This window comes from Malaclemys terrapin, chromosome 7, assembly GCF_027887155.1.
Source record: "Malaclemys terrapin pileata isolate rMalTer1 chromosome 7, rMalTer1.hap1, whole genome shotgun sequence".
In the NCBI taxonomy this organism is placed as follows: domain Eukaryota; kingdom Metazoa; phylum Chordata; order Testudines; family Emydidae; genus Malaclemys; species Malaclemys terrapin.
This window is the reverse complement of record NC_071511.1, coordinates 48,396,867-48,422,189: the sequence shown is the minus strand read 5'-3', so window position 1 is coordinate 48,422,189 and position 25,323 is coordinate 48,396,867. Positions and strand designations below refer to the sequence as shown.

At 51.9% G+C, this 25,323-nt stretch overlaps 1 protein-coding gene across 1 annotated transcript in view; it reads left to right on the top strand.

Moving 5' to 3' along the window:
* The window catches only part of GLYCTK (glycerate kinase), a 33,550-nt gene extending 23,510 nt beyond the window's left edge, over positions 1-10,040 (top strand). Inside the window, exon 5 of the mRNA XM_054035759.1 lies at positions 4,825-10,040. Coding sequence (XP_053891734.1) covers positions 4,825-4,896 — 72 coding nt within the window. The 3' untranslated portion in view covers positions 4,897-10,040. The remainder of the gene's footprint in view (positions 1-4,824) is intronic.
* Positions 10,041-25,323: the final 15,283 nt, after the last annotated feature.

The following is a 25,323-nucleotide window of genomic DNA, read 5'->3' as shown; positions in this document are numbered from 1 at the left end:
ACCTACGAGGCTGGCCAAGGCCCTGATCTACTACCATTGAAATCAGTGGGAGCAGGATCCAGTGTTTGTCAGTGTACTGCAGTCACCCCCCCTTCTCCGACCCCTTGGTGGTGGTATCCTTTGGGTGTGGCCACTAGTCTGTTCATTTCTCAGGTGCATTCCCCAGTGGGTGGTTTGGCTTGCAACATTTACCTAAGTCAGGGACTCTGCGGGGCTGGCAGAAGCCAGGTATGGGGATACCATTAGAAGCAGGGCTGGGGTTGAACAGGCCTTGCTTTTTCCGGATGGGGATGACTGCACTGCAATCAGGGGTGTGACTGCAGCACACATAGATGTACCTGAGCTCCCTAGATCAACGGCAGTTCAAGTAACAGGGAAGCTGCTGCAGCATGGGTTGTACAAGCCCACCGGAGCCCCTGGGGATGTTCTCAAGCGGCCAGCCTGTACTGACACCCCCGGCGCTGGGGCGTCGCTGCTAGTGTTACTGTCAGCTACGTTTGCACATGCTGCAGTCACCCGTCTCCCCCACCCCCCACCCCATCGCAGTGTGGACATACCCTAGGATGCCCAACCTAGTATGGTGGCAGCAGCTCCTGGCTGAGCACAGGCAGTTACTGATACTCCAGGTATCTCCTACAGGGGCTGCTCCAGGCTCCCGAGCGCTAGGGGCAGTGACCCAGTGCACCAGCAGCTCATTTTGGCGATGGTGGCCCTTTAGTGGCGAGGTCCGCAGGAGCAGGTGATGTTCTCTGGTGGCCAGCCCCAGCGTATTGCACGGCTTCAATCCCTATATGAAATTAGCAGTATAATCACATAGGAATAAAAAGCCATAGAAGACAGTGGGACACAGAACACGTCTCCTCTGCTGACAGCAGACAGGCCTCTGAATGGCATGCCATCAGGTGTGTCCTCCTACTGCAATCCTCCTTCCCTCTCTCTTCCTTGGGGAGGTTGCTGCTCTAATACCTTCTCACGGCACATCTGGCAGCAGAAGTGACCATGGGGCAGCCTAAGATGGGAGCCACCCCCTTGAACACGATGTGCAAAGGAGTCTTGATGGTCTTCGTCGGGTCTGTGCGGGTGGAGGATGCTGGGGAAAGAGAAAAACATTTCAAGAAAGGAACAAAGAGAGAGAGAGAGAGAGAGAGAGACTCAAGCAGAAGGGACCTAAGGTGGACTGGTTCCGGGGGCAGGGGGTGGTCTCCAGGGCAGAGTGCTTGTCCATATGCCCCTGAGCTCAGATCTCCGCTCCAGATTGTTTGGTAGTGATGAGTGTCATGCCCTTGTGGCATCAGCTTCTGGCTCCTGCCCAGAATTTTGGAACAACTAGAGAATTGTCCATAGTGTATCCATCCCAGCTTTTACATTCACTCCACTGCACGCTGGACAGGTCTTAGCCTGGGGCACAGGGGATGGTGAGGCTGGAAGGGTCAGAGGTTGTTGGATACCAATCTAAACGTGCCCGGTTCTCTTTGGTGTAGGACTGGGATTGGCAATGCTGGCAGAGCTGTCTGCTCGGTCCAGTTTCTAGCACTGGTTGGTGGTGAGTCATTCACAGACACTGCTCCAGTAAGCCTGTCTGGTGGGATTGCAGCCTCCGTTCCAACCAGGGCCGGCTCTGGCTTTCTGGCCACCCCAAGCAAAAAAAAAAAAAAAAACCCGCAGCGGCCAGAACAGCAAAGCAAAAAAAAAAAAAAAAACCCTGTGGCGCAGCCGGAGCGCGGTTACAGGGGGAGTCCCTGCCCTGCAGATGAGCCCTGCCTAGCGAGGGGGAGGGAGCGGGGGGAGAGAGAGAAGGGGGGTGGCCAGGGCTTCAGCGGGGAGCTGCCACGCGGCCCCTCCCGCCGTGCCCCCTGCTGGGAGGGCTCCACACCGCTCCAGTCGGCTGGGAGGGAAGGACGCGGGCTGCCCTGCCGGGCTTGCTGCAGGGCGCTCCTGTCCTCCACAGCGCTGCCCCCTACAGGGCGGCCGGAGTGGAACAACAACAACAACAACAACAAAAAGCGGCCGTGCCGCCCTAGGATTGGGCAGAATACCACCTCCTACAAGCTGCTGCCCCAAGCCCCAGCTTGCTCGGCTGGTGCCTGGAGCTGGCCCTGGTTCCAACCCTGGCTGAATCTATGTGCACAGAAACGGGGTTTGCGTGTTGGGGGGAGTTAGCTGAAATGTCTGGTCCCCAGGGGTTTGGTTCAGGGCAAAGGTGTGAGATTCAGGTCTCATTCCATCCTAGCCAGTTCACCCCGCCCTGCCTGATCTGCAGCATGCCCAGAGCAACCTTGCACTCTCTCCTCCCTGCCCCTCTCCTCCATCCTGCTCTCCTCTGCCCCTCATTCCTGTTGCTTTCCTTCTCTCCTGTTTTAGCCTACCTTGAGTACACTGGCCCCAATCCTGCCATGTGCTGGGCATCCTCCCATCCCAGGGACTGTCAGCAGCATAAACCCCCTAGATCCTCAGAGGATCAGATCCTCTGCTTGGAATCCCAGGCGAAATCCTGGCCTCCCCAACGCAATGGGAGTTTTGCCATAGATGTCACTCGGCCCACGAATTCACCCTCATGCCTGAGAGCTGTGACGCTCTGGGCCGCTGTGTCTGACGCAGGGTGACAGAATACACACACAGTCAGGGCCTGATTTCAGTTGAACCTCTGCAGTTGTGCTCCTGATTGTGGGCTCAGTTACTACAGATTGGGTGTTTTCCTGAACTAGCCACTATAAACACATGCGTCTATTTGGGCGCACACCAGGCCCCGCATTGGGGTGCAAGCACAGTACCTGTGCATTCAAAGCGGACTCATACGCATGCATGCAGTTTTCACCAGCAATTGCGTTAAAAAAAACTAGGGTATTTTTTGTCCCAGTAAGGGGCAAATCCTGACCTGCATGTGGCTGCATGGGGGAGAATAGTGCATAGGGAGCCTCTTCCACCCCACACGTACCACAGGGTAGGATCTCAGCCTAGTGCTTAGTAATGGGTTGCAATGGGACATGGGCCTAAGCTTCTAGGCTGGCTTGTTCCATGGCCATGAGGGGGGTGGGGCCATTCTGCTAGGGGGTGTGGCCAGATGCCCAGTCAACTAGGGTAGGTGTTGCAGCCCTGGCTAAACAGGGGTGTATCCTTCCCCTTTGTAAAGTCTGCTCTGCTCTGCACTGCTTCCTCCTGCTCTGCACAGGCTAATCTGTGTTGGCATGAGGGCTCAGGTACCAGTAGGGTTACAATTCGTCCGGATTCCCCCGGACATGTCCGGCTTTTTAAGCTAAAAATAGCGTCCGGGGGGAATTTGTAAATGTCCGGACTTCCCCCCCCCATGCAGAGCACACGCGGCTAACTGCAGCCGGCTGGATGGTGCCACTTACATGGGGCTCCGACAGCCTGAGAGAGCCCCTCCTCCGCCCTGCAGCAGAGATCACTCCCTCCCTCCCTCCCTGCATTCGCAGATCGGCTCGGGCAGTCTGGAGCTCCTCCCCCACTGCTGCCCAGAGTGCCGGAGGAGCGGCTCATGCAGTTCCTGAGCAAGTTCACCGAGACATTAGGCGAAGAAAGGCCAACAAAAAGGGGGGCAGGGGGTCGGAGAAGGGGCAGGGAGGTTTTGGAGGGGGCAGTCAAGAGACGGGTTGGGGGGGGGTCGGGAGTTCGGGGGGAGGGTTCTGGGGGGGTGTGGATAAGGTTTTGGGCAGTCAGGGTACAGGTAGTGGGTGGGGTCCTGGGGGGCATTTGGGGGGGGTCTTAGGAGGGGGCAGTTCGGGGACAAGGAACAGGGAGGCTTAGGTAGGGGGTGGGGTTCTGAAGGGCAGTTAGGAACAGGGGTCCCAGGAGGGGACAAGGAGTGGGGGGGTGTTTGGGGGGGGGCTGTCAGGGGGCAGGAGTGGGGAGAGGGATTGGAGCAGTCAGGGGACAGGGAGCAGAGGGGTTTAGATGGGTCGGGAATTTTGGGGGGGCTGTCAGGGGGTGGAGAGTGGTTGGATGGGGCGTGGGAGTCCCAGGGGTCTGTCTGGGGGTGGGGGTATGGATAAGGATTGGGGCAGTCAGGGTACAGGTAGGGGGTAGAGTCCTAGGGGGCCAGTTAGGATGGGGGGAGGGTCTCAGGAGGGGGCAGTCAGGGGACAAGAGGCAGGGAGGCTTAGGTAAGGGGTGGAGTCCTGGGGGGCAGTTAGGGGCAGGGTCCCAGGAGGGGGCAGTCAGGGGACAAGAGGCAGGGAGGCTTAGGTAGGGGGTGGAGTCTTGGGGGGCAGTTAGGGGCAGGGGTCCCAGGAGGAGGCAGTCAGGGGACAAGGAGCAGGGGGAGGGTTAGGGTTTCTGAGGGGGGGAGAGTGGGAGGGGCAGGGGCGGGGCTCCTCCCATCCTCTTTTTTGCTTGCTGGATTATGGTAACCCTAGGTACCAGTGCATGGCCAGCACACATCCTACCCACCCCCGAGGGGCAGGACTTTGCCTTACTCTAGAGAAGAATGCTCACGTATAATCAGGCTCATGTCATGAGGGCAGAAGGCAGCTGTTCACTCACAGCTAGGCTAAAGCTGCCTCCCTCCTCGCTAGCTTAGGCTGTGACTCATGGAGCAGAGGCCATGTTCCCTGCCCTGTGTGAAAAGGAAAAAGAAATGTTTGTAGCATGAATGCTGTGTTAACTTATAAAGATTCTCTCTCTCTGCCTCTGCTCACACTCACATTTCCACACAGCTGCCTCTGTGCTCACACTTAGCCCTCTGTACAGTGTTACACACCTGCATCTGTTCTCCTATGCCTGAGCACAAGAATGCCACAAACCTGTTGCATGCTCCCATGTGCCTGTGCAAACATTTCTTCACACCTACTTATTTGGCTTTTTCAGGCTCCTTCAGGCCTTGGCTGGTGGAAGAAGCTCAAGGAGACCAGAGCTCATGTTAGCTTGGCCCCAGGATAAATGGCTCCCCAAAGGAAGGATGATGGAAAACACAGAAACAGATTTGCATCTTAAGACACTCAGCTTGATCCTGACGCTGTGCTGGTGGGTCCCTATGGTGCTTGATTGCATAGTCCTAATACTGGCTGTGGCTACGGGAGATCCCTGATTTGAAGTTGAGGGGAGCAGAAGGTTAATTGCAGCTCATCTTTGAATGCTGCAGCCCACACTACACGGCAAGGCCTGGGGTACCATGCAAACTCCGCTCAGCAGACATGCCAGCCCCAACACAATCTCTTGGCCCCACATGGCAACAGAAAGCTACAGAAGAGCGCATCACGGTTCATCGTCCGCCACCTAGCTGCTCTGACAGGGTGAGAATGAAAGACCAATTTCCAATCCTGCGAGCACAGCAAGTCGTTCCAGCAAGCTGTCAGCACCTGGTACACACTCCTGTCAGAGAACAAATCCCCTGGCAGCCCATTAGAAGCAGCTCCAGGCTGGCTGCAGGATATCTTGACAGGAGGCCAGACAACAGAGTGAACAAACACAGATATTCTGTTAAGAAGGTGTACGTGGGTGGAATGAAATCTGGGATCTATTACTCTGTTAGAGGCCATTTGATGAATACTTACAGAGTTGCCTATCGGGAGGAGCAGAGCAGGGAAAAACGCCTCCTCTCAAGCATTTCTCCTGCCTCCATGGCATGAAAATCACATGCATCGGCATCTTTCTCTCTGCACCAAGCTTGGGCTTCTCGTTAGCGTAAATGGCAATAGTGGGTCAAACGTTTCTCTCCTGTTATTCCAGGCATGTAGAGGGGTCTAGTCAGCCCTCAGTGGTGTGCCCTGCCTGTATAATAACAAGAGCCATCCCAGAACCCACATTCCATGACTAGCAGAGATATGGGGCCTTGGCAGAATTGCTCAGGTTGTGTGCTAGGGCTGGTTCTATCTGACCAAATGGACCTGTAACTCACCCCTGCTGTGCCACCAATGGCAGATGTTGTAGTGCAGATGGGAATCAGATTGTGGGTGGGGTTAGAATCATAGAATATCAGGGTTTGAAGGGACCTCAGGAAGTCATCTAGTCCGACCCCCTGCTCAAAGCAGGACCAATCCCCAACTAGATCATCCCAGCCAGGGCTTTGTCAAGCCTGACCTTAAAAACATCTAAGGAAGGAGATTCCACCACCTCCCTAGGTAACACATTCCAGTGCCTCACCACCCTCCTAGGGAAAAAGTTTTTCCTAATATCCAACCTAACCCCCCCACACACTACAACTTGAGACCATTACTCCTTGTTCTGTCATCTGGTACCACTGAGAACAGTCTAGATCCATCCTCTTTGGAACCCCCTTTCAGATAGTTGAAAGCAGCTAACAAATCTCTCCTCATTCTTCTCTTTTGAAGACTAAATAATCCCAGTTCCCTCAGCCTCTCCTCATAAGTCATGCTCCAGCCCCCTAATAATTTTTGTTGCCCTCTGCTGGACTCTTTCCAATTTTTCCACATCCTTCTTGTAGTGTGGGGCCCAAAACTGGGCACAGTACTCCAGATGAGGCCTCACCAATGCCGACTAGACAGGAACGATCACGTCCCTCGATCTGCTGGCAATGCCCCTACTTATGGAGCCCAAAATGCCGTTAGCCTTCTTGCAACAAGGGCACACTGTTGACTCATATCCAGCTTCTCGTCCACTGTAATCCCTAGGTCCTTTTCTGCAGAACTGCTACCTAGCCATTCAGTCCCTAGTCTGTAGCGGTGCATGGGATTCTTACGTCCTAAGTGCAGGACTCTGCATTTGTCCTTGATGGGTTGGTGCTGCGGCCGAGCCCTGTCCACAATACAGCTCCCACAGGTGGTGAATTGGGGATCTCAGCTTTGCTGGTGTGGAGAGAGCTTTGGAGGTGAGAGTGTGTGTGTGGCAGGGAAGCACAGTGCTAGCCCCAGCCGGGTGAGCCTCCACTACCAGCCTGAGCCATGCAGAAACAGTAAGATTGGCATCCAAAGATGCCCTGGCCTTGGACATATGAATACGGGGCCCTGATGGCACTTTGTCACTAAGGCAGGACAGAGAGAATAATTTGGGCCGAGAGGGACTTAGTAAGGCAAAGCACATGGCTGGGAACCAGGAACGTCTCTGCAACTGACTCCTTGTGTGGCCTTGGGCTAGTCACTTGACTGCTCTTTGCCTCAGGGATAACACTACCTACCTGACAGGCAAGGATAGCCATTAGGTGCACAGCACTAAAGAGATGGGCCCAGGCTGCATGTCAAATTATCCCCTTGTTGCTTCCCCCAGGAGCATTTAGATCAGCCAATTACCCAGACAAGCATCAGCTGGCTCCAGCATGCTGGATTGGTCTCAGCTTGTATTACACGGTGGGGCACAAGGAGGCAGTGAAAATAAGTCTGGGTGACCATTTATTATGCAGCACCCTCATCCCAAATTCAAATGATTACAATTACCAACTCTGCCTGAGATCCTGTTGCAGAGGTGCTACTGCTGGCTTTGGGGAACCAGGAATGACCTGGGTTGGTAATGCAGAAGAGGTGAAATGACAGCTAAGGAAAAGCATTTGCTTCCTCTTTAAGAAAATAAGTGGCTGGTGAGTACTAGAGTGGTTCCAAAAATGTTCCTCCAGCTCTCATTCACAATTGCATTGTAAGTTATTTAGTGACAGCACAGCCCAGTTTGGCTTTTCCCTGAGTGGCAAGATCACAGACTAAGGAACGGCCCTCACAGAAATGGAAAGAGAGCGAATTGGTTGGCACATCCCAGCAGTGTATGCAAGGAAAGGACTGTCTGTGAGCTTTGCTTGTCCTCAGAGGGATGGGCACAAAGAAAGCTTTAAAAATTAACAGGACACTAAACCATATTACAGTGTCATGGTCCTTGTCCTTGTCCTTCTCTTGTCAGATTTTCCTTGTGAAAGAAGCTGTAGAAAACCAGGAGAAAAAATGCTTTGGTGTCTTTATACTTTAGGTTTAATTTCAAGAACATATGAAACTAGGTGGGTGGTGAGATTGGGCCATCAGAGTTAATTCAGTCAGTCCACAGATTTTGTTAGGCCATCAGAGATCATTTAGTTGATCAGCGTATGTAGCTGCTAATTTGCTATCAAAGTGTTTGACTTTAATTAAGGGCACATATAAGGATGAGCTGCAAGATTCAGACTGGGATTTCAAACCCCACAAGTTTCAGGGCTATTTGGATACCGGGTTTTGATTCATGCTAGTCTCTTGATAAAATGCTTAAAATATGCCTTGGGCTTTTCCCTACAGTTTGACTAGGTTTGTATTATTTGGTTATGATAGCTCAGCAGGAAAGAGCAGTCCTTTGATCACATCATAGATCTGCAACACAATCTCTTTTCTAACTCACTGTGGGATTTTCGCTACTGGTAGCTCCTTGTCTGGAAGTGACTGCCATCAATGTGATCACCTGCATGTATCATTCTACTTTGGCCATCTCACCTGCACTCTGCTGGAGCTATTTCTAGTATTCCAAACCTCTGAGCTGCTTCAAACAGCTTTCACAAAAATGTTTTTCTTTCTTCCAAAACATGATATTTTTGCCTTTTTTAAATTGTACTTGAGCTAAGGAACAGGATGGGTGATTTTCAGACACTCACCGACCAAGTAACGGTCAAATTTTGTGGACCACCAGGTTAGAAACATGTGCTAAAATATATATCAGTGGAGAGCTGGGGAATTCTGAGGTTTGTTACTAGTCAATGAAAGAATGATCTGGTCCTATATGAAACTTGGGGTAGCACCTCAGTTGCAAGGAATGATAGGTGGAATCACAGAAAGTCAATACTACGTCCTGGATCTGCTGACCATTTTATAAGACTGAATCCTCATTTATCCAATTTTTTTGTGGGGAGGAGGCATATCAAAAGCACAACCCAGTGGATAATTATCCAGAGTGATCTTACTGAAATTTGGATGAAAAGGGGAGTTTGATTTAAAGGGGCTGGATAAATGGGCTTGTATTGTCTACATAATTATAGGCCAATTAGAGAGCCAATGCTAAGTAGTGATGTAGCTGCATGGCTTTCTACACCCAAAGGCCCCATGTCATGCAGTCTTCCTTTTAGCCACCCCTACCTGGAAGTTGGTTTTTCCCCTAACTGCTAGTGCCACACACAAGTTCATGCTGGATCTAAGCCAGGTCTTTCCTTCCTGTGCACCAGTCCCAGAGCTGTCAAAATGTATTTTTTCGGTGGAAACAGCTTTTTGACTAAACATTGTGTTTTGTCTCCTGTTTGCATCAAACAGGTTCAGGTCTTCATAAAAAAACAAAGTGGAAAAACAAAAAAACAAGGATTTTCCCCCAGCTATTAGAAACTGAAATTGTTTTTGGTTTTGGATTGCCAGAAATAGAATATTTTTCAGTGGCTGGAAACTGAACATTTTTGTTTTTCAGGTTTCTGATTAAAATACACACAACTTCAAAGAAAAATTTGACAATGAAAAACCATTTTTTGTTTTTTTCCTCCCTTCCCCAAGAAAAAAAATCACTTCCTGACTAGCTCTAGTAATCACCAGTGACGCACATTCTGCACTCAGGGACCCCACTGTAAACAAATTTCAGACCTTGGCGACACCTATGTACCCCTATTACCATTGATGGGTTTGCACAGGGGTCACTGTCCAGAATTTTGTAACTAATTCTATGGATGATGCACTAAATTCCAGCTCCCTCTTCCATTATAGCTGGGCTGGCTTTGCAGGGTAACGGGAGTAAAAAAAGCAGCAACACATTATTATTATTATTGCTACAGGGCTCAAATATGACAGAATATACATCTACTGCACTTGGAAGTAACAAAGAGAGTTGGATGGTCAAGGAAGGAAACCCAAAGAAGTATTTTCATTTAGAACACAGCAGCAAATCAGGGAGCAAGCCTCATGGTTTTCTGTTCAATGCAAAAATTATATTAGTGCAACTTGAGGGTTGTGTGGCTCATAACACAAAAAGACAGGAAAGCGGAAGGTTACCAAAAGCTGGATCCTTGGTGCTTTTACTGCCTACACGTTATGACATGAACAGTACTAAATTAAGTTACACAGGTAACAAAGAACCAGGACTAGGAAACAGGATGTTCTCTCTGCAATGTGCCTGAATTAATGCTGCCATTGAAACACTAACATATGCATCTCCTGATTGTGATTTTTTTAACTGCAAGCCTCATGCTGTGGCAATGCAGATTTCTGTATGTAATTTCTTTGGGTTAGATTGCCACCTTTCTTGCCCTCACCCAACAGAATGAACAGAAGTTTGGCCTGTGACCCAGGGATCTCATGGGATCTATCTGATGCCTTTTCCCATCTGTCCTGCGCCACTGTCCCCTTCAAAAGCTGTCTGTTGCCACCAAGATCTACAATTCATCAGTCTATTAAAGCTGAGAGAAAATCAGAATTGCTATCCCAGAGGCCAGTTCTGAGAGTTTGACATTGGTTTCCATCCTGAATATAGGGATGAAATGTCAAAATATCAATTTTTTTTTTCAATCAAAACCATTTTGACATTCTTGAATCAAAATGTTCCATTTCAGATCTGTTCAACATTGAACTGTGTCTGAGCTACTGGGTTGCCTCATAGGAGTTGTATGTCAAATGCCTCTGTTAGCCTCTATGTGCCGGGTTCCCCAGTTGGACTACATTTCCCATGATGCAGCAGTGTCTCTAATGATGCAGTGCTTCAGCTAGAGGAGAAACCATGATCAGAAGCGTAGCGAGCGCCCTCCGTACTCTCCGACCGGAGGGGGCCCCGCAAGGAAGGGGGCCCCTAAAAGTGGCAAAAAAAATGTCACTTACCTAGTTATACCTTATATTTATTGACGCCATTGCACAATCCATGTCGGTTTTACTGACAAAACCGTGAAGTTGTTATGATATATCATAATGCTATTGGTTACATCAGTTGTCTGTCGGTCAGTTTCGAATTTTAGTTGGACCCATTCAAAGAATGTGTTTTTGCGTTCATAATGGCGGTCGGCAGATAAATGTTATTAATTTAGTTGTTTAATTTTTTATCGTTTGAAACGATTCATTTCCAACGCAGAAGCGTGCTTTGTGATGTCTAAGAGAACGTATAAGAGTGGAGCTAGTAAATGAAAGGCAGCAAAAGATGCCGAGAAGGAACTTGAGAAAATTCCAAAGTTGTCAACGTATTTTGCGCTGCAATCCAACGTACAGGTACAGGCACGTGAAACGGACAGCGCTAGCAGCGACGAATCGTATCCAGAAGTGCTTCAAGTGAGGTCGAAGGTGAAGCCAGTTGTTCTACCAAACAAACTGTGACAGATATTCCAGCTGCTGCCGGGAAAGAAGTATCTGAATCTGAACTACTGACTGATGATCCATGAGATTGGCCGTCTATAATATCGGACAGGCAAGTGTGTGACATTGTTGCACGTGGCCCACCACAGCAGAATGAAAGTTACAAATTTCCATTTAACGAGGAAAGACGGAGGTTCACAAGTACTCATTTCTATCAAACCATGGCAAATGGCGAGAAAATAAGACGTTCATGGTTAATGTAATCAGTTCAGAAAGATGCCATTTTTTGTTTTTGTTGTAAATTATTTGGCACTGGCGACATACTGCTACGTCGTGGAACATCTGCTTGGAAAGCACTGTCAAAAAGACTTCAGCAGCATGAAACAGGCAAAGGTCATCGAGACTGTATGGTGAAATGGTTTGACCTTCGGTCAGGCATAGTAAACCGTACATCTATTGACCAACTCGAGTTGCAGGCTTTTCTGAAAGAAAGATTTCTGGAGAAATGTGGTCAAACGCATGGTTGATGTCATTATTTTCTTGTCCGAAAGAAACTTGGCATTTCGAGGAAGTAATGAAAAGCTCGGCGATCCTTCGAATGGCAACTTTTTGGGACTGTTTGAATTGCTTGCAAAGTATGATACTGTCCTCAGCAAACTTTCACAGAGGATTAAGAAGGCAGAGACACATGTTCAGTACCTCAGTCCACAGATCCAAAACGAGCTGATTCAACTTGTTGCCAGTAACATTCAAGAGGCCAACATAGCGCAGCTTAAAAAAGCAAAATATTATTCAGTTATTTTGGACTGTACTCCCGACGTGTCACATGAAGAACAGATGTCTGTGGTGTTATGCTTTGTTGAATGCAACAGTGAAGATGGTGTCAATATTCGTGAAGCGTTTGTTGGTTTTCTTAATGTTCATGATACAACTGGCGAGGGTTTATTGGAAGCGTTTCTTGAAAAGGCAAACAACTTAGGAATAGACATTGCTGACATGAGAGGCCAAGCTTATGATAACGGCGCAAATATAAGAGGAAAGAATAAAGGAGTTCAAGCCCGCATGCTAGAAATAAATGACCGTGCCTTGTATGTGCCATGTGGAGCTCACACTTGGAATCTTGTGATCTCACATGCGGCAACGTCATCAAAATATGCCGTTGACTTTTTCGGTCTGATTAACAGAATATACGTTATCTTTTCTTCTTCACCTTCATGTTGGGATATACTTCAAGAACATACGCCAATATCTGTTAAAGGGTTATCGGACACTCGTTGGGAGTCGAGAATTGATGCTGTGAAGCCATTGCGTTATCACCTTGAAGAATTGTGCAATGCTTTGTCATCTTTGCGAGAATATGCGCTCGAAAAGAAAGATGGCAATACAGCAACAGAAGCCGGTGCGCTTTTAGACCATGTTACTACATGGCCTTTTGTTCTGACTGTGTACACGTGGTACGATATACTATTTCACGTCAATAAAACCAGCAAATTAATTCAGTCACCAGATGTGTCAATTGATGTACTGCAGGTAGAAGTCGGTGCTACAAAGAAGTTTTTGGAAGACTATCGAAATACAGGATATATCTCTGTGGTCACAAATGCACGTGAAATAGCAGAGCATATGGGTATTGAGCAGGTGTTTCCAGAAACTAGGGTGCGATGTAAGAAGAGAATGTTTGATTACGAATGTGCTGATGATTTGAGTCGTCTTTCTGCCTAAGAAAAATTCAAATCGCAGTTCTTTCTTGTTCTCACTGATCAGGCCATATCTTCTGTTTCGTCACGATTTGACCAACTCATGGAGTGGTATAAGTTGTTTGGATTTCTGTACAACGCTAACAGCCTGAAGCAGTGTCACAGAGAAAATGAGCTGGAGAATCACAGCAAAAATTTTGAAAGAAAAATGGGAGACATTGATGCCAACGAACTTATATTGGAATTGAATCATTTTATTTATGTCATCGAGAAAGAGAGAGGACTTGTCACGGCAAGCAATTTTTTAACGTACATATACAAGAACAGCCTTCAGGAAATATATCCGAATCTTTGCATTTGCATCAGAATTCTTCTGACCACACCAGTTACTGTCGCTGGTGCTGAAAGGAGCTTCAGCAGAATGAAACTGATCAAGAATATCCTGCGCTCAACCATGACAGATGACAGGCTTTCTGCGCTTGCAGTTATCTCAATCGAAAACAAGATTGCCAGATCTCTGGACTATGACGCATTGATTAACCAATTTGCGGAGAACAAGGCTCGAAAGAAGCGCTTTGCGTAAATACGGAATACACGTACACTGTAGGCCTATGTATACATAATATGAACCCTGAATATTGTATAAAATAAATACCGCATTCCAGTTTCTGCATTGTAAGGGGCGCCGCCCGGACATATGTTCGGAGGGGGCCACGTTCTTTGTTGCTACGGCCCTGACCATGATGCATCATGGGCACCCGAATTACAACCCCCCGAGGCGCTGTGGCAGCTCAGGGGGACCCATCATAGTGTCAAATTGACCTGAAATGAAACCTTCTGATTTGCTTTGAAAAAGGGAAATGTTTCAGCTGGGGGTGACATGTCACAAAACCGGTCATTTTGATTTTCCTGATTGCAGATTGAAAAATGTTGGTGAAAATCAAAGTTTTCCAAGGAAAGACTTTGCAGAAAATGGGGTTGGAGCTCCGGCCAGGGGAGCAGGGCCGCGGGGCTTTGGCGCTCCGGCTCAGGGAGCGGGGCCATGGGCTTTCCGCGCTCTGGCTGGGCGCGGGGCCTGATTCCGGGGAATTGGGGGAATCGGCCTAAAGCCAGCCCTGATTACAGCAGAACGTTAACTAGCCCAGCCAGGGGTCAGGGCCCCGTTGCACAAATAATGCAGAGCCAGTCCCTGCCCTTGGGTGTAGTAATCTAGGGCTTAGATAATATTCAGTGGGTAGATGCAGGTGGGCAAGAAGATAGGGTGACTGCAGGGACAGATGCTCTGTGAATCCTGTTGCAGTTGTAGTGGTCCTGGTAGCCACAGGTGGTCCCCAACTTGAGCAACATAATTGGAGCACAGGCTGGTTTTCAGGAAGGATTTAAACGAGGCTGGGAGTGAATCTGGATGTGGAGTCCTCCCAAAGTGTAAGGTGCAGCAAGGCCAGGATTTAGCTGATAATTCATGAGGCAGAAGAGCACTCAGCTGGCTGGCCCCTTCTCAGCTACGCCACGCCACAAGACTACAGGAGTAGGCATATCTAGAATGCAGCTGGCAGCAACCTTCCCAGCCTGTGCCCGCTGGGCTCCAGCTAGTGTGCTAAAAATCACGGTGTGGACACTGCGACTTGGGCTGCAACTCCCGCTCTGATGCCTTGGTGGGCTTGAGAACTCCAGCTGACTCGTCCGTGCTATTTTTAGCACACTAGCTGGAGCCCTGCTAGTGCGAGTCTGTCTCCCTGGGCTGGGAGATGTACCCCTACAGCAGTGGTTCCCAAACTGGGGTTCGCGAACTCCTGGGGGTTCACAGAATGTTACAGGGGGTTCGCAAGAAAAAATTCATTAATGGCAGCCAGAGGACCCTGGCATTGGAGGCAGCAGGTGGGACCTGGTTGCAGGGCAGACAACCAGAGCCCCAGGGAGAGCAGGGCCGTGCAGTTGGGGCTGGCAGCCCAAACCCTGCCCCTGTCAGCGGGGGAGCCGGCAGCCCGAACCCCAGAGAGAGCAGGGCCATGCAGTTGGGGCCGACAGCCCAAGCCCTGCCCCCATCAGCGGGGGAGCCGGCAGCCCTGAGCCCCAGGGAGAGCGGGGCCGGGCAGTTGGGGCTGGCAGCCCTGACCTGAGCCCCTGTCAGCAGGGGAGCCGGCAGCCCCGAGCCCCAGCGCTCCGGCGGGACTGGCAGCCCCGAGCCCCTTGAGAGCGGGGCCGGGCAATTGGGGCTGGCAGCCCAAGCCCTGACCCCCGTCAGCGGGGCAGCCGGCAGCCCGAACTCCAGTGCTCCAGCGGGGCTGGCAGCCCCGAGCCCCTTGAGAGCTGGGCCGGCCAGTTGGGGCCGGCAGCCCGAGCCCTGCCCCCCATCAGCAGGGGAGCCAGCAGCTCTGAGCCCCAGCACTCTGGCAGGGCTGGCAGCCCCGAGCCCCAGGGAGAGCGGGGCCGGGCAGTTGGGGCCGGCAGCCCGAGCCCTGCCCCTGTCAGCGGGACAGCCAGCAGCCCGAACCCCAGCGCTCCGGCGGAGCTGGCAGCCCCGAGCCTCAGGGAGAGCGGGGGCCAGGCAGTTGGGGCCAGCAGCCCGAGCCCCAGGGTCAGCGGGACCTGCAGCAGAAGCTCAGTGGAGCTCAGTTGACGGGGCGGTCAATGGGGTCCAGCAGCAGGAGCCCCAGGGAGTGTGGATCCAGCAGCCCAGGCCCTGGCGCGGGGCCAGTAGCCTGAGCCCTGTGGTGGGCAGGGTGTCAGTTGAGACCCCCAGACCTGCAAGTGGCAACTCGGACTCCTGTCTTTGTCAGACAGGGGAAGTTGGCATGGAGGGCAGAGTTAGCAGGAGCAATGCTGTACGTGGGGGGTGGTCCAAGCTAATTTGTCCCTTTCAGGACACCCTCCTAGGGAGAAACCTCATGGCAGAAGAAAAGCTGTTTGGGAGCCAAACCAGCCAGAAGCACGTTGTAGCCATTGTAGCAGTGTTAAGGTGCCTCTGTAATTGTCATTCTCTCTGGAGTGCTGTTTTGCTTCAGTGAGACTTGAGTGAATCTTCTCATTTTCTAGTTTGTTGGTTGTTAGCAGTCTCTCTGTGTTGTTTTTATTAGAACTTTTGTACACAAGTTCAATGGATAAGTGGCTGAAAAAGGAAAGACACAAGAATCAGCTAGTGTTTCCTCAAGTCCACACTGTGGAAAATCTACGTCTAATGATCATGATGGTCCTGGAAAGTCATTTACAAAGAAAAGAAAATATGATGATGATTATATAAAATATGGCTTTACATTCATTGGTGATCAAGAATGTCCAAAACCACTGTGTGTGATTTGTGGTGATGTTCTAGCAAACAGCAGCCTCAAACCTTCTCTACTTCGGCACCATTTAGAAACTAGGCATCCTGCACAACTTGACAAGCCTGTTGATTTTTTTCAAGCGAAAATTAGCTGAGAGGAAAAGTGACATTACCAGTTTTATATCCAAAGCAAGTACTGATAATGAAAATGCACTTGAAGCATCATACCGCGTGAGCTACCGAGTAGCAAAAGCATCAGAAGCCCATACCATAGCAGAGAGTTTGATTGGTCCATGTATAAAAGACGTAGTTCATTGCATGCTCGGAGAAAAGGCTGCAAAAAGGATTGACATGGTACCTTTGTCCAATAATACGTTGTCACGAAGAATTAATGACATGTCAAATAACATAGAGACCGCAATTGTACAGAGAGTGAAAAATAGTCCATATTATGCTATACAGTTGGATGAATCAACTGATGTAGCTAATCTAGCTATTTTGCTACTGTTTGTACATTATGTGAATGAAGGTCTGGTTGAAGAAGACTTGTTGTTTTGCCGACCACTGGAAGAACGTACAACTGGAGAAGATATCTCTGACTAATGCATATTTTCAAGAAAAGGAAATAGATTGGTCTGGTTGCCTAGGCATTTGCACTGATGGGCCCACATCAATGACGGGGAAGTATACTGGATTTGTAGCTCGAACAAAAAAGGTTGCATCAAAAGTCTCTTGGACTCATTGCAGCATCCATAGACAAGCCCTCGCAACAAAACACATGCCTGAGGGACTGAAGGAAGTGCTGGACAATGCAGTGAAAATGGTGAATTTTATAAAATCACGGCCAACAAATTCCAGAATATTTCACGTACTTTGTGAAGAAATGGGTAGTATACATGCTTGTCTGTTGACCCATACTGAAGTTAGATGGCTCTCACGGGGCAAAATCCTGGTGCGCTTGTTTGAGCTTAGAACGGAAATCCTAGTTTTGTTTTTTTTTTCAACAGCCCCCCTTTCCACCTTGCCAGCTGTATGGAAAATAATGTCTGGCTCCAGAGCCTAGCTTATTTAGCAGATATTTTCTCAAGAATTAATGACCTAAATTTAGCTCTTCAAGGTCTCAATATAACAGTTTTCAATATGCAAGACCGAGTTGAATCCATGATAAAGAAGTTGCAGTTCTGGGAAAGTTGTTTGGAAAACAATCAAACTGAGTGTTTCAGTAATCTTCATGACTTCCTGGCAGAACATAAACTTCAGTTGGATCAGTGCACTAAAACCAATATAACTGCACACCTAAAAGGACTTTGCACAACATTCAGGGATTACTTTCCAGCTATATCAGGTGATAATGACTGGATTCGCAACCCTTTTGATGATCCCACTTTCTCAACACAGATATTGAACACTGAGGAAAAAGATAAATTGATTGAGATCTCCTGTGATTACGAACTGAGAAGGAGTTTCAAGAAATCTATCATTGATCAACTTTTGGCTGAGTTTAAGAAACGAGTACCCCCTTCTGGTAGAAAAAGCTGCTGCAGTTTTGTTACCATTTTCAACAACATACTTATGCGAGAAAGCGTTTTCCTCGTATGCACATCTGAAAACGAAATACAGAAACAGGCTTGATGCCGAACCAGACCTGAGACTTTATCTTTCTCCAAAGGTTCCGGACTTCAAAGAGCTATGCAGAGCAAAGCAAGCGCATCCATCACACTGAGGAAATTTTAATTTAAAACCCTGGAAATATTCATTTTTAGAAGGGGGTTCATGAGATTTCACAATTTAGAGAAAGGGGTTCGCGGGCTATTAAAGTTTGGGAACCACTGCTCTACAGCTAGCACTGAGTGGCTCTGACCCTAATGCATATGGGCCATGGATCTGCTGAGGAGGAAGACGTCGTTTTTGACACAGGAGCCTTTTCTATCTTCAGCGGCGTGGTGACTTTGTTGTAATTAACGCAGCCTGTCTCTAAGCCGCTGCCTGCTGCGGGAACCTGAAGATGCGGGCCAGCAGTCTCATTTCAAGCCAACCGGCTGCGCCTTTGATGTCTGTGGAGATGATGACCCAGCTCAGGCCGAGGCTGTTCTTGAAAGAGAGAAGCTGCTGTTTAGCAAAGAAAATGTTTTTCTGCTTCTCTGTGGAGCCCGCTATGGAAATGGAGCAGGAAAAACAGATCTTTACTAAAAGAGCGGGAGGGGAAAAGCCCAGCCTCGCTAGCTTCTCTTTTGAGAGGCGCCTCTCACAGCCACGTCCATTTCAAAGAGGCATCAAAGAGTTAGCAGCTCAGGTGCAGGCTTTGGATCCAAAGGGCCTGAAGCCCGGGCATTTTACACATACAGAATAGTGCCTGGCACTGTTTTGCCAGAACCTGCAGGCACTTAGCAAATCGCACTGGGACTGAAAAGCAGTTGGCCACCTAGCTCCAATGTCTGTGCGCTAGAGACGTGGCATGTGGCCCTCCCATGTGCAGATGGGAGAGAGGGAATCACCTGCTTGGGCTGGGGGCTGTGTGACTAGTTGGCCTTGGGGTCCTGCTGAGCTGCAATCCAGGGGGTGGTTTGGTCTCCCGCTCTGGCAGCAAGGCTGGACCTGGAGCCAAGTCACTGGCTGATCTGGCAGTGGGAGTGGAAGGGGGGACTTGCTCTCTGGGCACCCGTTCTAGCAGCAGGACAGGAGGGAGAGGAGACTGAGGCCTGGATTCCCACCCCCTGCCCTATGGCAGCTCAGGGCTCACAATGCCCTGCGGTGGGGGCGAGGCTAATCTGGGGATAGAACAGCTGTTCTCTGCTGTGAATCTGAAATCCCCTAACTCTTCTCAAGGGTTATGAATAAGGACAGCCTGGATGTGGGAGATGTGCCTGGCCCAGGAATGCTAAGTACTGAGCTGTGCCCTGAGGCTGGTCCCTGAGAGATGGAAACACTTTGAAACTGTCTGTCTGACCCTTTTCTCCCAGCCCCCACCTGCTGCCTCTACCTTTCCTAAGTGCTGTCTGGCTCACCCCGCCCTTCCTGGCATCGTCCCAAACACAGCAGCTAGGGATGGGGGCTCTGCGGGAGCCCATTCTGCCCCCACTTCCCTCTGCCACTGCCTTTCCTCGGCCAGCCTCGCTGGTGGGAAATCCAGCCTGGTAAGGATTTGGGGCAGCCAACCTCCTCTCTCTTCCCCACCTGCTTCACTGCTGCCTTGGAAGGGGGAATCTGGAGCAGCACCTTTTGGGTGCTCCCCTGCCCTGGTGGGACCTGGGGCTGCCCTGCCCAGACTCTGCCCTGGTGTGAGCGGTGGGAATTGAAGGCCAGGGCGGCGGCTGCACAAGTCACCTGCAGCCAGGGTGTGTCACTGTCATGCCACGTTCAGGCTCTCCTTTTTATAGGGAGGCCACACAGTGCTGAACTGCCTGAAGTGGAGTGTGGGACGCAGGGGCGGGAGGAACCTGGGGCACATCCCAGGCCAGGAAACAGCCCCACTTTTATGTCAAAGCATCATCAGCCCAGGGCTGTGGGAGGAGAGCCCAAGGGAGCCCTGAACTCTCAGCCAGATCACATTATTTGACAGACCCCCCTAACGCTCTATGGCTGGGAGTTGACCCTGAAGGGACAGCTGTAGCTGGGCCATGATATGGGGGAGCTAGATTTATGCAGTCAGGACCTCAGGAATATCCCCTTTGATTTGATGCCAGCTGTGTGGCAGCTCCTCTCCTTCCCAACACACCCATATCTTCATCTCCCTCTTTGTGCCATGCCCTTTCCTGGAGTCAGGGTTCCAGGAATCCTGCCGTACCTCAGGGCCTTTGTGTGTGGCAAGGGCTGCAGGGCAGTTCTAGTCCCAGATCCAGCCTGGGCGAGCCCAGCAGGTGAGTGGCAGGATCCCAGGAATTTACAGAGCTCTGTAATCATGGCATCATCTACTGCCCATGGGCAGGAGAGTGGAAGGGCCCAACAAGGCACCACCGAGAATGTGGCAGTCAGCTGCAAGTTCTAGCCCCGGGCAATGCCAGCCTGCATCAGCTAGCCAGGCCTGTGCCCAAACAGAAGCAATCACCTGTATTATGACACTGATGGTGGCCAGCTATGATCCTGTTGTGTCCTTTGCTCTTTACACAATTATAGGCGTGCACACGGGGTGTGCCGGGTGTGCCCAGGCACACCCTAATGCAGGGGTGGGCAAATGGCTTCACTCCCCGATGCAGCAAGCCGTGGGGTCTGTGCTCCCGGGCCGGAGCACCCAGCCGAGCGCAGCAAGCCGCCGGCCCCTCCCCCGCCTTTCCCCCTCCCCTGGAGCTATGTCGCTGTGCACGCAGTGCTCTAGGGGCCGGGGCTGCGTGCTCCCGCAGGGCAGTGTTTGGCTCCGCGGGGAGGCTAGGAGCCTCATCTCATGGTAAGGGGACTGGGGCCAGGGGGGTTGTATAAGGGGTGGGGGCAGTCAGGGGATGGGGGGGTTGGATGGGGGTGAGATCCGGGGGGGTGGTTAGGGGCAGGGGGTCTCTGGAGGGGTCAGTCAGGGAGCAGGGGGGGTTGGATGGGGCATGGGAGTCCCGGGGTCTCTCGGGGCTGGAGGTGGATAGGGGTCAGGGCAATCAGGGGACAGGGAACAAGGAGGGTTCTGGGGGGGAGTTATTGGGCGGGGGATCTCTGGAGGGGGTGACAGGACAGGCAGGGGACAAGGAGCTGGGGGGGTTGGATGAGTCAGGAGTTATGGGGGGGCTGTCAGGAGGCAGGGGTGTGGAGAGGGGTTGGGGGAGGCAGGGAGCGGGGGGGGTGTATGGCTCAGGAGTTCTGGGGGTCCTGTCAGGGGGTGGGGGGGTGGATAAGGGTTGGGGCAGTCAGGGGACAGGTAGGGGATAGGGTCCTTGGGGGGAGTCAGGGGACAAGGAGCAGGGGGGGTTGGAGGTTCTGAGGGGGGAAGTCAGGGGGCGGGAAGTAGGAGGGAGTGAATGGGGGTGGGGCTAGGGCAGGGCTCCCTGGGTGCACACCCTAATGAAATGGGCTGCATATGCCTATGTACACAATAAACATAATATGAAGCAACCACACAGGCATTGGGGGGGGGGAGGCGTCCTGAAAACTGTGTTACTGAATATGTGCAGCACGCCAGGCCTAGCCGCATGTACACTGCTGCCCTGGCTGGGCTGTGAGACGTAGAATGGGGTGATCACCACTGGAGAGCTCATGCTAGTTAAAGGGCTATGACCCTATTCCTATATACTCTGGGCTTGGTTTCACTGGGGAGAGGGGACCCTTCCTCAGGTATTGTCTGTCAGTGAAATTTACAAAACCCCTATAAATGACCCACAGATTTGGATTGCTGTGTGGCTCACTCTGGAAGGCAGCCTGGTGCAGAAAAAAGCATGATGCGATTAGCACTATTTTGTGTTTTCCAGCTAGCGAGGCACCCGGCAGCCCAGAGCACTAACCTACAGCCCCCCCCCGGCTCTACTTATTGGGTCTCAGTAACTCCCTAGCCAATTGGCTCCACTGATCAGTAATCTGACGCTTCCCTACGTGAGCCGTCTTCACAGGGGCCGGGTACAATCACAGCCTGGACAGAGAGAGTGCGTGGCTATGTGAGCTGAGGCCGGGTCACGGTCTCTCTCCCTTCTCGTGTTGCAGCAGAGTGAACCCAGCCAGGGAGAAGCACAGAGGCGTTACAGCTGCTGTGCCCTGGGAGACTGCATTTGCCTTCTGGAGCTCCTGCAGGGCATGTCTGGAAGCAATGGGAAGTCTGATCCTCTGCTGCCCTGTACCTTTTGTGGTCATTTACATCAGAGCAAAGTGGGTATGAAACACTGGCTAGCTTGGAAGGGGAGGGTTATGCACCAGGGAAGGGCAATAAGGAATCCTGTAGCATTCAAACTCAGCCCTTGAGGTATCTGGCCTATAACCTGGAATCTGAAACTCGATCTGGTTTGCTCCTAAGCTTGGACACTGCTGCAGTCGCTGCTGCTCTTCTGGCTTGCTTCTAGCTCAGGCTAAATATTTTGCCAGTCAGATTTTGCCTTCAAAGCACCAGAATGGGTTTGCATGGGTGGAGCTCGGCCTCTTCACACCTCATTACTGGTGATGATGTGTGAGCCAAAAGCAGCCTACCTTGGCGCTCTGCTCTCAGGAGAACCATCTTTGCAATCCTGAAATGAATCTGGGAGAGGCAATAAACATGGACCCCTGTGATGCTGTTTGAACAGTCACTTTTCTAAATGGAAACTCATTTTAATGGACAGATCCTCAGCTGCGGTACTTTGGTGTAGCTCCATTGACGCCAGTGCCCAGTTACACTAGCTGGGGATCTAACCTATGTTTCAAAAGGCGGGATTTGATGCTTACAAGGCAGAGACTAGCATCCACATGATTCTAGGTTAGAGCAAGGTATCAATCCCTGGGCTCCAGAACAAAAGTGGGTCAGCTAGGGTGACCAGACAGCAAATGTGAAAAATCAGGACAGGGGTAGGGGGTAATAGGAGCCTATATAAGAAAAAGACCCAAAAATTAGGACTGTCCCTATACAATCAGGACATCTGGTCACCCTAGGGTCAGCAAGTGACCCCTCCCATCCTGGTACAACATTGCAAGATGAATTACTTTAGTGGGGCATTTTGCCTTACTCTGTACCATCTGGTATTGATAGGGTTACCATATTTAAAAAATAAAAAAAGAGGACACTCCACGGGCCCTGGCCCCGCCCCTTTCCCGCCCCGCCCCAACTCCGCCCCTACTCCACCCATTCCCCCAAAGTCCCCGCCCTAACTCCCCCTCCTCCCTCCCAGCCACGCGAAAAGGGCTGCCCAAGCGCTACCGGCTTCACGGTTTGCCGGGCAGCCGCCAGACCCTGTGCCCCCGGCCGGCGCTTCCCCAGCACAGCTGGAGCCCGGGAGGGGAAGAGCCCAGCTGGGGGCGCAGGGTCTGGAGGGTGCCCGACAAACCCGTGAAGCCGGTAGCGCTCGGGCTTTGGGCAGCCCCTATGCCTCCGGACCCTGCGCCCCCGGCTGGGCACTTTCCCTCCCGGGCTCCAGCTGCTCTGCTCCTCCCGACTCTTTGGCTCTGTTTAAGAGCCAAGCTGCCCGAGCCAGCGCTACCGGCTTCGGGCAGCCCCCGTGCCTCCGGACCCCAGCCGCTGGAGCAGAGCAGCTGGAGCCCGGGAAGGGAAGTGCCCGGCTGGCGGCTCGGGGTCCGGAGGCACGGGGGCTGCCCGAAGCCGGTAGCGCTGGCTCGGGCAGCTTGGCTCTTAAACAGAGCCGAAGAGTCAGGGGAGGATCAGAGCAGCTGGAGCCCGGGAGGGGAAGTGCCCGGCCGGGGGCGCAGGGTCTGGAGGCTGCCTGGCAAACCATGAAGCCGGTAGCGCTCGGGCTTCAGGCAGCCCCTATACCTCCAGACCCTGCGCCCCCGGCCGGGCACTTCCCCTCCCAGGCTCCAGCTGCTGTGCTCCTCCCCTGACTCTTCGGCTCTGTTTAAGAGCCGAGCTGCCCGAGCGCGCCGGCTTCGGCAGCCCCCTTGCCTCCGGACCCCAGCCGCCGGCCGGGCACTTCTCCTCCCCGGCTCCAGCTGCTGTGCTCCTCCCCTGACTCTTCGACTCTGTTTAAGAGCCAAGCTGCCCGAGCCAGCGCTACCGGCTTCGGGCAGCCCCCGTGCCTCCGGACCCCAGCTGCCGGAGCAGAGCAGCTGGAGCCCGGGAAGGGAAGTGCCCGGCTGGCGGCTTGGGGTCCGGAGGCACGGGGGCTGCCCGAAGCCGGTAGCGCTGGCTCGGGCAGCTTGGCTCTTAAACAGAGTCGAAGTCTGAGTCAAGGGAGGAGCAGAGGAGCCGCGGGAGAGGAAGTGCCCGTCTGGTATTTTTCCCGGACATGTTCGGCTTTTTGGCAATTCCCCCCGGACGGGGGTTTGATTGCCGAAAAACCGGACGTATGGTAACCCTACGTGACTGGTGCCCGGGGCCGGGGGCGCAGCTCCAGCCCCAGGGGGACGCAAATCCGGACAGTGCCAGTTCCCCGCAACGCGCTGGCGTCCACAACCCCCCCTGGGGCGCCCCCAAGCCCTGCGATGGCTGCCGAGCGGCGCCCAGAGACACCCCCCCACCCAAAGGACAGGGGCCTGCACCCTCCCTCCCCCGACGGCTTGCTGCCTCACAGGGGCAGGTTGGTCGCATCGCAGGGGCCGCAGGGAGTTATAGTTCTCGGCCACTACCCTCTCCCGGCTCTCCCTGGAGCGTAAGGCCCGGCCAGACTACAGCCCCCAGCATGCCCTGGACAGGAGCCGAGTGTCGCACTGAGATGATGTCACAGCGGGTGACCAACACACACAGATTCGGAGATCCTAGCCTCCCTATTTCCCCGGACATGTCCGGCTTTTTGGCAATTCCCCCCGGACGGGGATTTGGGGACCAAAAAGCCGGACATGTCCGGGGAAATCCGGACGTATGGTAACCCTAGGCATTGACAGGACACCAGCCTAGATGGACCACTGGGCCATTCTAGCTAGCTACATTTCCTGTTCTTAAATAGACTGCAATGTCATTCCAAATCCTTTTAAAGAACAATCACCCTGCACTCAGGGGCAAACCCTGCTCTACAGCTGCAAAGGCCCCTTTGCATTGGAAGCAGTTTGCATGGAGGAGGGGCAGAATTTCGGGGAGCAGTTCAGCATGGAGCCTGGTGCTGCAGTGGATCTTGCATGGCAGGGGATGGGTGGTGGCTGGAGGACAGATGGGTCTGGGGGATCCTGCACTATGTGGAGTCTCTGGTCCTATGCCAGCTGAGGGACTTGCATAAACTATTTCCCCTCTTAGGCTGCAGTAGCCTCCAAGGAACGGCTCTGAAGCGCCATGGATTGTGTTGTGGCATTGCTGACTGCCCCAGTCTCCCATGCATCTGCCCCGTGCCTTGCTGAGTTTCTCAGGCTGGTTGCTGGTCATAGGAGTTGCCTCTCAGTGCTTTCCGTCCCATGCTCTCAGGAATGACTGGTTACTGAAGTGTAACAACTTATAGCTAATTGGTGCTGACATCATTCACTCCTGACACTGAGGTTATATACTGTGCATGGAGATCTGCTGATGAAACTGAGAGGTTAAAGGGTCGATTAAACCAGCTGGCTTGTTGCCCAATGGCTAAGACACTTGATGGGGGGTCAGGAGACCTACTTTCTATACCTCATCTGTAAAATGCGAATAATAATATTTGCCCTCATTTGTAAAGCGATTAGAGACCTA